This window comes from Dendrobium catenatum, unplaced genomic scaffold (assembly GCF_001605985.2).
Source record: "Dendrobium catenatum unplaced genomic scaffold, ASM160598v2 fragScaff_scaffold_621, whole genome shotgun sequence".
In the NCBI taxonomy this organism is placed as follows: Eukaryota; Viridiplantae; Streptophyta; class Magnoliopsida; order Asparagales; family Orchidaceae; genus Dendrobium; species Dendrobium catenatum.
The window spans coordinates 12,453,850-12,468,791 of NW_021319083.1; the positions used below are offsets into that span (position 1 = coordinate 12,453,850).

Consider the following 14,942-nt stretch of genomic DNA (forward strand, 5'->3'; position numbering starts at 1 on the left):
AAACGAAAACAAAAGAGAGGCTAAAATTCTCTTAGAAATAGCACAATTCAAAAGTTATGACAGGGAACAAGTGTAGTGAGTGACAAGCAAGACCATAATAAATAAGAACATGAACAAAATGCAGCTAATAAGGTCTTTTAAAAGGAGGGAGAGGAATTTGGCAAACACTAGAAAGAAAAATACCACAGAAACTTTAGGCATCAGCCCTCTCAACAACATCATCAAGGATGGCCTTGGTTGGCTTCGCAAGTAGGTCAGTATATTCCTGGAATGGTGATTTAGCGAAGCGAGACTCAATCCACAAGTCTGGAGTCAAAAACGCATAGGTCTTCATCAGACAATCGAAAGTTGCCTTAACAAAGTTGCCGAGAGTCTTGGTGGATCCTCGGGAAGAGGTGAAGACATCCTCAATCCCGGCAAACTGCAGCACCTTCTTCGGAACTCTAGCAGCCACAATACCGGCCCCTCGCGGCGCCGGCACCATCCGCACGGTTACCGACCCGCACTTTCCCGTGACCTTGCACGGTACAGTATGCGGCTTCCCGATCTTGTTTCCCCAGTATCCCCTCCTCACTGGCACCACTGAAAGCTTTGCAAGGATGATTGCACCTCGGATTGCGGTGGCCACTTCTTTAGAGCACTTGACACCGAGACCAACATGGCCGTTACCATCTCCAACGACAACGAAGGCCTTGAAGCGCGTGCGCTGCCCGGCTCGGGTCTGCTTCTGGACTGGCATAATTTTCATCACCTCGTCCTTGAGTTGCGGACCGAGTATGGTCTCCACAATCTGATGTTCTTTGACAGGAAGAGAGTGAAGGTAGATCTGCTCGAGAGTAACGATCTTCCCTTCCTTCACAAGTCGCCCTAGCTTGGTGACAGGAACCCATTTCTGCTCATCCTCACGGCGGCCACCACCTCGTCGACCACCACGACCACGCCCACCGCGATCACCACGACCGCGCCCACCGCGATCGCCACGGCCAAATCCCCGCCCGAATCCACCACGATCGCCGCCTCTCTCCATTGATTTAATGATTAGGGTTTCAGAAGCCGCAAACTGCTCGAACGCCCACTCCCGATGTAAAAAGAAGTTCGGACTTTATCTTCACATATAAAACAGACAAAAAATGAAAAAATAAATCACTTGTTAATTTTTTTTTGTATCAATTAATTTCTTTAATAATAATGAAACAAATAAAAAAATTTAACTAAAAAACTGCTTTAAAAATTATAAAAAATTGATTCAAGCGAAATTTTTTAGGACAACTTTCTTATTATTTTTTAATACAAAAATTTTTAATACTAAAAAAAAATATTTTAACAAGCAATAAGAAAACTGTCGCAAATATACACAATGGAGTTATAGCTTTTGGCAATGAAAATTTATTATTGATGTATTGAGAAATAAAAGTTACATTTTGAAATAATATCCTTTGTTATTTATTGAAAAATCATTACAAGGAGAATAAAATCTCTTAAATTTTCATATTCAAGAAATTAATTATATCAACAATTTTTATTTATATTATTGAATGGCTTGTTATGTTTGTAGCTTCTTATGGTCATTCAGCACTTGCTAATAAACAGGCAATGCATATGTTTCTTGAATAATTATTTTTCTTATGATAATTATTATAGATTGTATATAGCTTAATATGATTTTTTTTAATCTGAATAGGCTTTTGTTAATTATAATATTTTTGAATGAAGCTCTTTTATTTTATTTTATTTTGGAAATAACATACAAAAAGGGAGATGTTTTAAAATTTAAATTAAAAAATAATATATATATATATATACCGCGATCGCTTTGCCGCGTGACCGCCGCTTGATTCGAACCCGCCCCGTGACCGTGAGTCCGTGACAGCTGCCGCTGGACGCCGGACGTCGATGCCGCCAGACGCTGCTGCCACGCTGAAGGCTCGCTGCCGCCGATGCCATGAAGGCGTGAAGCTGCTCCCGGCCTTGACGTGTCCGGGTCGGGTTCGGGTACGGTAAATCGACCCGTTTGTAAAAACGGGTCGGGTTCGGGTTGACCCGAATAGTGCCGAATCATTTTCGGATTCGACCCGAACCCGACCCGAAATTGACACCCCTAATTGTCATTGTCATTGCCAATTTTTTTTAGTCATCAATGTTGTTGATAATCTCTTCAATGGTAGCAATCACCATTAATTTCTTCATTCTAATTGATTTTGTCCATTTAACCCTTATTGTCGCCCCTTATTAGGAGTATCAATTAATGACCAATTTAAAAAATTAAGGTTCGGTCTATCTTCTAATAGGAGTGCAATAAATGATCCGACCTAAAAAATTAGGTTTCATGTTGATTTAATTAGGTTAATTTTAATTGAATTTTCTAGCCCCTTTATTAAGCATGTCAATTTGATTGACCCACGAACCAAATTTTGACCCAAAAAAGACTGGTTTGCATTTTTTTCCTTAAAATTTTTGCTTGTTATTCTAATTTTCATATTTTTAATCAAATATCCTAAACTTTATAATTAATAAACTATAAAAAAATAAACAAAATAGGTTACTGAATCAGGTTCAAATCATTCGAGTTTCTAGATGGTCAAGTTTGAGTTTGGTTATTTTAACTCATTTATTAAACAAGTTTAGTCCAATTTGATAGGATTTGGGTTGAGTCGACCAAAATCAAACCCATCAACCTATTTTGACACCCTGTCTTCTAGGGATCTAATTGGACCCAATAAATAAAACAAATGCGCAATAATTCAAACCTTATTCAATGTTGCTAAGGTGTTAAATAAATTCCAACAATTGAAGAACCAATGGGGCTCAATTTGAGTATTAGGTTGGGTTGAGACCAACCCAAACTGAGTTAGAAACCCTAGCTCCATTAAGCTAAGTGTAAAACTGAGTTACAAAATTAATGTAGTATAATGTCCAATAATGGTGGTGGCTGATGACCGGCGACGGCTGATGGACACGACAATGGAATCCTTTAAACCTTTGCATTTAGAATACTTACCACCAATTTTACTTCAAATCAAACAACTCCTAAATCAAAGAAACTAATATTCACAAAAATGGATACGGCCCTTCAAAACAATTGAGTTAATGCAGATTACCCTTGAGCTAAAAATTATCTAAATAATAGTTGGAAGGTTGCAATTTGATTTTGATCTTGTTTGGGATGACTTTCTTACTGCCTCTTAAGCAGCTTTTAGGTACAAAATAGAAAGCTGCTTTAAGAAGCAGTAAGAAAGCTGTCTCAAACGAAACCTTTATATTGAGGGGGGTCTAAAAGTTGTATGATGCATTTATGAAGCATAATAAGAAACATTATAGAAGAACTACAGAGATGCTCATGTAAGTAATGTGAATTACAGTTAAATGTTTGTATCATCTTGTTCAAAATACCACATGAAAGATTGAAAACTTCTCAAAAGAGGCTGCTAGAAACAACATAAAATAATTACAGCTAATTTTAATAATCACATTTCAATGAAATAACTGAACAAAAACTCTGTATAATTTGGTGCAAATAATGGGCTGAAAAGAATATAAATTATAAGTCAGTTGGTCTATAAATCTTGCATGAATCACTGGTCTTGTTATGATTAGCAAAATATTTAACCATCACAACTCGAAAGAACTTACCAAAAACGTCCACTAGACCTGTTTTGTGGAATTCATTTCGCGAAGTAGAGAAGCACATGCGAGTCATTGTTTCCTGCCTCAAATAAACCATCTTGAATTTATGAATAAACCATCCAACTACGAATGAAAAAAAGAACCAAAATTTTCTTCGAGCATAAAATATTAATGAAAGGGCGTTAATTATGCACTAAATAAAGAGAAAAGGATCAAAATGATCTATGGACTCTTCATGGAGATCAAAATAGTCTCGAACTATATTAAAAGATTATTTTAGTCCCTTAACTTTTTAAAGAGGAGTCAAAATAATCCCATCATAGGACTATTTTGATTTTTTAAAATACTTGAAGGACAAAAATGATTCTTTAATAGAGTTAGGAATCATTTTGGTCATTTATAAAGAGTCAATGGACTATTTTGATTATTTTATGATTAAACTATTCTCAATATAATGTAAAAAGATATTTATGTACCAGCATTTTCCCTATATGACGAAAAAAAAAATATTTCTATAATTCAAATATGTAATTTTTGAAATCACAATGGATGAAATCAAACACACCCTCAAGAGACTGACTAAAGATATAAAATAAAGTACAAGCTTATAAAAAAAAATTCAGTTTACAGTAGCAACTCAATAGATGGAAAGTAAACTGCACATGCAAAGAACTAAATATACAAGGCAATATTAATCAATTTGATAAAGACTTGCATAAACTAATGTTAACCTTACATGCAAAACTAAAAGAAAATGAATCCAGAAGTACTCGTAGTCCAAAAAAGTTGGTATTTATAATGATGATTAATTTTAAAGACTTGCAGTCATTCAATCTAAATTAGTGAAACCTGTTAAAGGTGCAACATAAGCGTAATTCACAGAAAACAATTTATAACTACAACTCCCTCTCTTACAGAGAAACCAATCCGCGTATTCAAATACAAGCACAAAATTACCAAACAGCACTTGGAGATGCTAGCTTGATAACTTCGAAAACTTTTCACAGCGCTTTTCACATCTCAACATCGAAAACTAGCAAAGAATAATCTGATAAGCAACTACAGAATACCATCACGCATATTAATGCTTCGTTTGGGATGGTTTTCATACTGCTTTTTAAAGTAGCTTTTTAGTACAAAAAAAATTAATTTTTAACTAGAAAGCTGCTTTAAGAAGAAACAAAAAAGCCGTCTCAAATAAAGCCTAAATCATCCGTCCACTATAAAACTAGACTGACGAAAATGAACTTTGTGTGTGTGTGTGTGTTTTTGTAATGGAAAAATGAGTATAATGTTCTAGAGTTAGCCTCATACACCACTCTCAAAATATAGATAAGTCTCCTATCTTAATATTTTCTATGTGAGCACTCTCACCCAAGCTGGAACATAATAATTAGTTAGCTTCAACTAGTTACATATCCTAGAGAAAGGCTCAGCCTTTGTAAGAAGATTAACCACTTGTTCTTACTGAAGTCATGACGAGTAATAATTTTCTAAGATAGTACAACATCTTGAATGAAATAAAAACCAAATCTCTAAGCTCTTTTTGCTGCACCCTGTCTCTTCTGACCATGATTAATATTTACGATTTTTTTCTCCCATTCATGTCGGGGTTACATGATTTTTTTTACTTCACTTGTCCTCTTAAAACCTTTATGTTTGACTTTTATTGATTCTCGCAACATACATAGCAGATTTCTTATAAGCCAACAATTCCAATGCAAATTCTACCCTACTCAAACCCCATCTTCCAAACCACCCATAAACCAAACTCTCCTAGAATGATCCCCATTGAAGTTCACCCAAACAAAGATCTTCACCAACAACAGCAGCAGTAGGAATAACATCAAGCCTTTATCCCACTATGTGGGGTCGACTACATGAATTATTTTTCTCTAGTGTGCCATGTTAAGAGTCAAATTCTCATTTAAATTTAATAAAGAAATATCATTCCTAATATTTTCTAACCAAGTCTTCTTAGGTCTACCACTACCTTTCTTAGCATAAGCTAAATCTAATACATCTACTCCCCTAACCGGATCATCAGAAGACAACCATTTTATGTGACCAAACTATCTAAGGCAACGCTCTCTAATCATATCTGTCACAGGAGCTACTCCAACATTTTCACGTATATGCTCGTTTAGTACCTCTCTAAGAGTAAAGCCACTCACCCACCTAAGCATCCTCATTTCTACAACACTTAACTTAATATTATGTTTCTCTTTTTAATGGCCAACATTCTGCACCATAAAACATTGCAGGTCTCACTACTATCTTATAGAATTTTTCCTCAAGTTTGAGGGGTACTTTTCTATCACACAACAAATCCGATGCATTCCTCCACTTCAACCATCCAACTTGAATTCTATTAATAATATCCCAATCTATTTCACCACCACTCTTGATAATAAACCCTAGATATCTAAAATGTATACTCTTATTAATGACTTGATCGCCCCAAGTCACAATCCCCTCACTAGATCTATTACTGCTAAAATTACACTCAATATATTTGATTTTATCTACTCAAACGAAAATCTTTAGACTCAAAGGTTGATGTTGAGCCGGTCCAGGCAAATCCCGCGAGGGATTCATTCAAGTAGGCGAAGACAGGAGGCAGGGGCAGAAACTTCTTGGCAGTTGAAATTACCCCTCTTCACCTTCAAAGGAGGAGAGATGAAAGGATAGTTTGCGAAGTTTGTATTGTTCTCTAATTAGGGTTATTTAGGGATGAATAGGTTTAGGTTTTCATGCTTGATTTTAGATTTCTGCAGTTTCTTGTTTTCTCTTTGGTTCCCTAGAAGGCTATGGATTGTCGATAGCCCAGATGCCCTCTCGAATTGGGATTCAACTGTATCTTTCCTTACTATTTTCATAAAGGTAAATCCTATCAATTGACCTCCATAATTCAAGTTTACATTCAACTCCCTCTCTAGTCTTATCAACAAGAAGAATATCATCAGCAAAAAGCATACATCCTCATGCAAATGAATTATGAGGACATCCATGACTAAAGCAAAAAGATATGGGGGCTTAAGGATGATCCTTCATGTAATCCAATTGAAATAAGAAATTGCTTTGTCAAACCACCTTGTGTTTGAACACAAGTAACAGCTCTTGTATATATATCCTTAATGACTTGAATATAAGAATTATTAGTCACTTTCTTTTCTAGAACTCTCCATAACACTTCTCTTGGAACTTTATCATGTGCTTTCTCTAAATCAATGAATATCATATATATATATATATATATATATCCTCCTTGTTCTCTCTATACTTCTCCATCAAATCTCTCAATAAATGTATAGCTTCCATAGGAAACCTACTCGGCATGAATCCAAATTGATTTTGAGAAATATTATTATCACGATATAGTCTATGCTCTATAGCTCTCTTCCAAAGTTTTAAAGTATGACACATTAACTTAATTCCTCTATAATTCGCACAATCTTGTGCATCACCTATATTCTTAAAAATAGGAATCAACACTCATTCTCTACTCATCTAGCATCTTTTTAGTATTTAAAATAATATTACAAAGTTTAGTAAGTCAAGAAATTCCTTCATCTCCTAATCATTTCCACATCTCTATTAGAATATCATCAGGTTCAACAACTTTTTCATACTTTATTTTCTTTAAAGCCTCTTTAACTTCAGTTTTATTAGCACGCTAATAAAAATAAAATATCTATTTTCATAAGTGTTAAGATTACTAAAGTCAATCGTATTCTCACAATCTTCATTGAAAACAAAAATCTTCGCCATTGGAACAAACTTTAGCCTTTGGATATCCTACTAAATCATGGGTTTAATGATAATTTTTGTTCAAATCATTATTATTTGGATGACAATTATTATTATGATACCCCACAAAAGAATCCCAACTATGAATATTGAGTGTGACTTACAACTGCAAGAATGAATTGCCTCCTTGAAATCAATATCTGACTCCTTATCGTAAACATATTAAACACCATCATCATGATTAACCCTTTTATCATGATAATAATGGAATATATGGTAAGTATGAATAACACTGATCTTGCATATTTGTGTATCACCTACAATCCCGAGATTGATATGATGAATATGTAATTATCAATCTTATTGATCGATATATTTCATGCAATTTCAGAATCAATATTAAATATGATAAGCATTATAGCCAGCAATTTTTTATTCTCTTTACATTTCTTCCAATCACTATCGAACAAAGGAACCTATGCACAACATTGCTAAAAATAAACAATCAAAGCCAAAAAAAGCCTTCCACAATCACAGGTCAACAAAGAAGAAGCAATGCATCCACTGACTCATTTTAGGCATTAAACAGAACATAGTAATGTTTATGAGGTTGATCATCCAAGATTTGTATTACCTCCAAGTATAGTTTCACAATCAATTTCAGAAAATACGATGTGAATGATGACTGACGAACATGAGGTCGCATATGGCAAGCATCAAAGGTCCTCGACCATGATCGAAACATCGTTCGCTTGTAGTAAAACAGATCGTGTTGTGTTCGAGATGCCAAATTTACCAAAGTACAACTGCTCGTGCATGACACGGTAAAGCGATTATGAAAAGCGATCGTTGGCGAGCGTCAAACAGTACAAACTCATACAAACGGCACCTGTTCACGAAAGGAATTTGTCGTAGCCTCCCGAATGTCAAAAATACCCAAAATTGATAGTAATATTATTGGGGGCGTCGAGCGAACAAGGAAAAACTTGTTTCGGGTACAAGGTGATGACACCAGCTTCGAGGTGCACAAGAAACAAGAACAGTTATGCAATGGGTCAATTTACACTTCCCTTGCTTTTCTTTATATCATTTAAATCAAATTTATTATAAAAGTTATATATATATATATATATATAATTTGAAAAAAAAACTAATATAATCTTTATCCTTTGCCCCTACCCAAATATAGTAGCTACAGTTTGGTGCCTATCCCATCGAAGCAGTGATACAATAAAAATCCTGAATTAAATCCCCCAACCATGAACCATCTCAATTCACTCACACAAACTACCTTCTCGATCCCTCACAGTCTCGCCCTCTCTATTTCACACACAAACACAACCTGAGCCCCCCTTTCCCTCCCCCTTCCTCTCCGGTAGCAAGTTAAATCACCATGCCCTCATATGCTCCAGCTCCACCTTCACTCCTCACCCAAACACTACAAACCCCTAGCTCCTCCCTCAACTTCTCCTCTCCACTGGAACACTTCTTTGTTCACACAAGCACAGGTCGAAGCTCACACCCCCTATTCTCCTTTCTCATTCCTTCTCGCCTCACCAAAGCAACTCCAGGCCAAACAAGCCAACCTCTCCTCTCATTTCAACCAATCAAACCCCTCTCTAGTTACCTGCTCGAACTCCTCTCCCCTCAACAAAACCCACTGATTTCTCCAGCCGTCGGCCTGCTACTCACACATCCAATGGCCTACCAAGGACCTATCTACCCTACCCTCATGCAACTACTCAACAAATCCGTCAGCCACCTCTAGTATTCCATACCCAACCACAACTCCAACTAGTCAATCCTCTGGTTGAACAGCGCCAACAGAGCATCACTCCTACGCACACCTGGTATTCCACCTGAAGCCACTCAACCTTCCCACTCCTTCCTCTCCACACATAGCCCAAACCACCTAGCCCATCTCCTCTTTGACCCATCCCACCTACAACTCCTCACAACTGTGGGCTCCAAAAATTCCAATTTAGTTGTGTGATTTCCGGCCTCTCCGCGCTATCAGTCTATTTTTCTTTTGAGCGTATGCGTGACGATGACAATAAAGAGTTTTAACGAGATTAGGTTCCGGAGGAATTTTCAGAATGCAGATTGGGTTTTAGATAAGACACTACCCAGAGATTTCGCCCTTATTTTGTGAGGACTTTTTGATCTGAGTTCTGGTTTCCTATAGGCACAAGCCCCTATTGTTAATTACCCCTCCTGATAACAGAATAGAACTTTCGATTAAGGCTAGTCGTTAAAGGGGTTGAATAGGTTATAAACCTATCGTATAATAGCAATAATTTTAGGGTTTAAATTTTGAATTTGGAAGTTTGAAATTTAGAGTTTATCACCACAAACTTAAAACTGGTGGTGGGGGGAATGAAGACTAGCCTCCATCAAGATCCCATGGTTCCGTCGTCCTGGGCTGTCATGATCCATGGTCTACTTAGTCAGAGGAGATAGTCGACCCAACCTGACAGAAGGCACCTTGTCGGTAGTCATGGGTTGCTTCATCCAAGAATACTGTTGACCCGTCTGCTGTGACAGACAAAAAAAAAAGAAAAATCAAATCGTACCTACTCTGCCTCTCCCACGTCGCACGTCACGGACACGAACGCGACGCTCTCCCCACGTCGACGCTCTCCCCTCTTGTATAAAAGTAGATGGATTATGGCTTCATTAGATTTACATATTTCATGAAGTAGAAAATAATCATCAAGCTCTTAGCAATATGACATACCTTATAACTTTCTAGATTAACAAGACTCTTTCCCCTTACATATTCATAATATACCTCTTACTGATAGAATGATGATGACTGTTGTGGAAGAACGCTAGAAAGAAGCCAAGTGAAGCTCCTATTAAGATATGGATGTGGGTTACATCATTAGTCATGTATTTCTTAATGCTACCTGCATGCTAATCATGTACACTATCAATCCCTTACTCCTGCTTATAAGTGAATGGTAGCATTAACTAGAAATTCTCTACTTCTATCCTTAAACATGCTAGTTTGTTTTGTATGAGCTTCTTGTCCATGCCTATAGGATAATCATTATGGGCACTATGAATTCTCTTCTCCCATTTACAAGTGAGTTGTAATGTGTTGTATTTTGCTTTTGGGTTGAAGAAAATAGTTTGACACTCTAACAATCTTAGATCTTGATGAATTGAACTCTTTTTCCTCAAGTGACATGCTCTATCTTTTAATTGAAGACTTGGAATTGGAAGTCACATATATAACTGAGAGGAGGACCATCCACTTGTAAGGCTGCTTTTTGAACATGAAATTTTGTTTCTTGCACTTTTTTTTTATCAATTGTAGTTGGAGTCAAAGTTAATGCTCATATGTTAAAGATCAATATATTACTTTTCCATTTCACTTATTCTTCGACCATTTATATGTGCGGATATCATATAGTTGAATGAGAATGTGGGTTTTGGAGATTGGTCCTTGGACTCATAAGAGTGAATCTAACACAAGGAAAATCATGCATATGAATAAAACTTCTCACACTATCGTCTTTATTGTTGCCTTCCTTTGTGAACTAAGTCTATGAGAATCTCTTCACCTTACATATCATGATTTTCTCCAAATGAGCTTTCATTGCAAATTCCTCTTCTCCTTCACATTATAACATTGTCTTCACCTACCAAGATATGGACCAACCCCACCTTTTCCTTAACACAGCTTGGTTTCCTTTAATGTTTACTTTCAATAAGGGAATTAGACAATTCAACACATAATTGTTTTAAGAAAAGGATTGCCGGATAAAAGGGATTCTTCTATTAGTACCCATTTGCATTTCATTTAGACCTTGAAATTTTGCAATTTATAATTTCAGTTTAAACATTATATCATACTCATTGTATAATGTTCCAATTCAGGTCTAATTCAGGTATTTTATATTGATTAATTTGAGTTCAAATATGAATCTGATTCGAGTTTAAGTCCAACATTATTCGAGTAAATTTAATTTAAAATTGATTTTATATTTAAATTATATTCAAATCAATTTCCATTTTTTTTTTTGTAAGTCTCTTGTTGTTTACTAAAAATTTCGGTAGCCTCTCGGCGTCCCCTCCCCGATGCCGGGAGGTAAGGGAATGCTCAACTCGGCTGAATCAAATCGACGGCGAGGAGATTTGAGGGAGCGAATCAATCCCATAAAAGAATCTTCAAGTCTTCTAATGTGCGGGACCTGTTAATTTAAGCAATTCAATTTAATTTTAAAAAAAAAATCGTTTTGCCCCCTCGAAAATTCGGCAACCTTCCGGCTCCCCCTCCCCTCGCGGGGAGGTTGGGGAGGGCACTTTCCCTTTGGCTCGACTCGGCCGGAACGAATCAACGGCGAGGAGATTGGAAAGGTAGTGTCTGCGCTCCCTCGATCGGATAATCTCGACGACCGAGGGCTTCAAGGGACCGGATCAACCCTGGGACTTCCTTCAAAATGCTCCCACCTGTTTGAAAATCCTCTCATTTCTCTCCATCTCTCTTTTTTATATTATTTTATTATGCATACATTATATATATATATATATATATATATATATATATATAACAAGAGCCGGCGTGGTCGGAGTCAGAGGGCTTGGTGGGCGGCTGGAGTTTGGGTCGGTGAGTGTAGGGAGGTTGGAGCTCCGGATCGGACAGGGACAAAAGGTTCACTTAAGATTCTGTTTTGCTCCCAAGTGTGCAAGGAGTATCAGAGGAAATTGCAACGCCTGCGATTCTTCTTCAACTCGGGAGAGGAGAAGAGGTTCTCAGCAACCGAATCCCTCAAAACCTCAACAGCCATAAGCATAAAAAGCCTCAGATTTTCTTTTCTATTCTTTATATGAGCCATTCTTCCCTCCACGATGTGCACGTCCTGTCAGTTGTGGGTTCAGTTTTGCTGATCTGGCTCTCAATATTAGTTGTGGTTATATTCTGAATCAATTATTTCATCCATTTCGGTGAGTATTGAGTGGTGATTTGCTTATAAACCGTAGTTTGAATTCAACTCATCATTACTTGAGTTTTAAGGAACTATTATATGCATGTAAAACTGCTATAGCCATAAAGAAAAAAAACAGTTGCTGTTGTCATCATTAGCAGTTGAGGCGATATGGTTGATAGTTTGATTACCATATGCCCATCTAAAATATGTAGATTATCTTTACTACATAACCGCCTAACTCTTTGTAATATTTAATTAGATTTAAATGTTGCATCCATCAGATATTCCAATATCCTGATTATAGCCAAGCTTTTCATCCAAGAGTTTGCAAGACTTCTTATCTCTTTTCTTGAGGTTTCAAAACCAGCCCTTTATTAGAAACCTTACGGAAAGTATACATTGCTGTTCTCGATTGAGAAACTCATACTTTGGAAGGTTCATACCAATCCAAATTTTGATGTAGCAACAACGTTTTTTCATTTTTGCTTGATATGTTTTCATGCCATTCTTGAAGTAGCCCATTTGAAGCATTTTGCTTGAGATCTTGCGTTGTCGGGGATGTCCGATTTTGTTTCAGTTGGACCAAACATGGAGATCATGGGTGAGTCGTAAGGTAGTTTCTATCCGTTGGGTCCAGTTTGATCCGAACGAATGTGTCGGGTTCTCCAACCGTTAGAGGTCAACAACAACACACACAGCACATCCACCTCCTGATTTCCACATAAACCTTCCCAATTCCCCCTCTCATGAACTGCTACACCTATTCTCCACTAGAACCAACCCAACCTATATATATATATATATATATATATATATATATATAGAGAGAGAGAGAGAGAGACACACACACAAAAATCAAAAAAGAAAAAAAATAGTAAAGAGAGTTCAAAAAATTGTGTTTGATGCTCGTTGTTCTCATGCCCTCGACGTCATTGCTGCATCACGTGCAAGGTATAAATTTCGCAAAACTCAAAAACTCAAAATCCCAATCGCTACTCCTTCAATGCGACAAGCGCCACAATGGGGGAAACTCATAGGAGAAGTTTGTGACACATCGAGTAAACCCTGTGTGTGTGGTTATATAAGCACAACAAAGTAAAATTAAGTATTCATTTACATAGTTCCAACACAACAAAGAAACTCATTTTTGCTAGTGCATGTGATAAAAACTCATGCACCTCTTTCTTAGCATGGTGGGATATAAGAACCCAACCACAATGTCACCTAATGCTTACAAGGCACGTTTTTTCTTGGCATGGTGCGCATGCCTAAACTCTCCATAATTTTTTCTGTGGGGGAAAGTCGAGAGGCTACCAAAATTCAAACTAAGCGCACACACAAGGAACCGGACCACCTAACTTAATATTTTGAAATCAAAATATAATTAAATAAAATTTGCAAATTCAAAAGACTTGGGAGGTTTTCTAATGAACAAAGCAATTCACCTACGAGCAAGAATGAGGGATTTGCAATGAACACAATGATTCGCTTGCGGGCATGAACAAGAGACTTTTTACGAACACAACCCCCTATGGGCAAGAACACCACATGTTTGACTCATACAAAAACATGCAAAGTCTCTAACCCTAAAAAAATAATATCTTTGATAATTTCCTAATCCACCTTCCTTACCTTCACACCACTGAATCAACAACTCTAACATACAAGCAGATAAAAGCCTTTTTTAAATATCAAAATAAAATCTTCTGCGAATACCAACAACAAGAGCTTATGCAATTATATTTGAGTATTTTAAAATCATTGCACGGATCTAAATATGAACTTTCAGACTTAAATGAGCCATATCAAGAGGCATTCCACAACATTGAAGAGCGTGCAAAAATAAAAAGGAGTTTGCGATTATGCAATGCAAATGCACTGAAATGCATATAAGTGTATTGCTTAAGTGCATAAAAAATGTGCCAATAGATTAAAAACATGCATATGCACTGTGCAAGCGCACTAAAGAGCATGCAAATACATCAAAAAGCATGCACACACTTAAAAAAAAAAATTCTAAGTCCCCACAAGTGCTCTGACAAATGCATTAAAGAACTCACCGCTAGTAGGGCCACCAGCATCCTGAGAACAAGCCAATAGGGCACCAGTAGCACACAACTCGCCTCTAGAGATGACAATCAACACCTCAGCAACAATGTTCGCATCCCCAACTTCAGCTCCTATGGGGGAGGGGGTCCACATATTCTTCTAGCTACCAAATCTCATATTTATCGATCTCTCTGCACAGAGACGCTGCCACAGTATTTGAAGCTTTCTTTTGAGATTGGCCAGCTTGACCTTGATAGAAGTTCATCTTCTTGACTAGCCGCGAGAACAAGCTAAAGTGAGGTGAGGAAGTCCATTTCTCAAAGCACTTGTAGATTCTCTCATCACAATGAGTAGTTTATAGAGAAGCCCAATATGGCATGATGCTACGTCGAAGTCATTATTGTGAAGTCAACACAGTTCTCGAGAATAAAGTAAAAATAAGACGCTAAATTCACATTTATTTCTCTATTTTACAAAAGATAAGTTGCTTTTAATTTCATTCACTCGTCCTTTTCATGAATCGTCTGCCAAAAGCCAAGTGAATTGAGGAACTATAAATGTGTACCCATTATCACTTTCTCA

General features: G+C 36.9%; 1 protein-coding gene across 1 annotated transcript; it reads right to left on the reverse strand.

Moving 5' to 3' along the window:
* Nucleotide 1: 1 nt before the first annotated feature.
* On the reverse strand, nt 2-1,102 carry LOC110112476 (40S ribosomal protein S2-3). The gene has a single exon (XM_020844717.2). The coding sequence runs from the start codon at nt 1,025-1,027 to the stop codon at nt 194-196; it is 834 nt and encodes a 277-aa protein (XP_020700376.1). The 5' UTR covers nt 1,028-1,102; the 3' UTR covers nt 2-193.
* Between the last annotated feature and the right edge of the window lie 13,840 nt (nt 1,103-14,942).

Excerpts from the sequence above, each read along its gene's own strand:
- LOC110112476 (XM_020844717.2), bottom strand. The coding sequence starts at position 1,027 with ATGGAGAGAGGCGGCGATCGTGGTGGATTCGGGCGGGGATTTGGCCGT.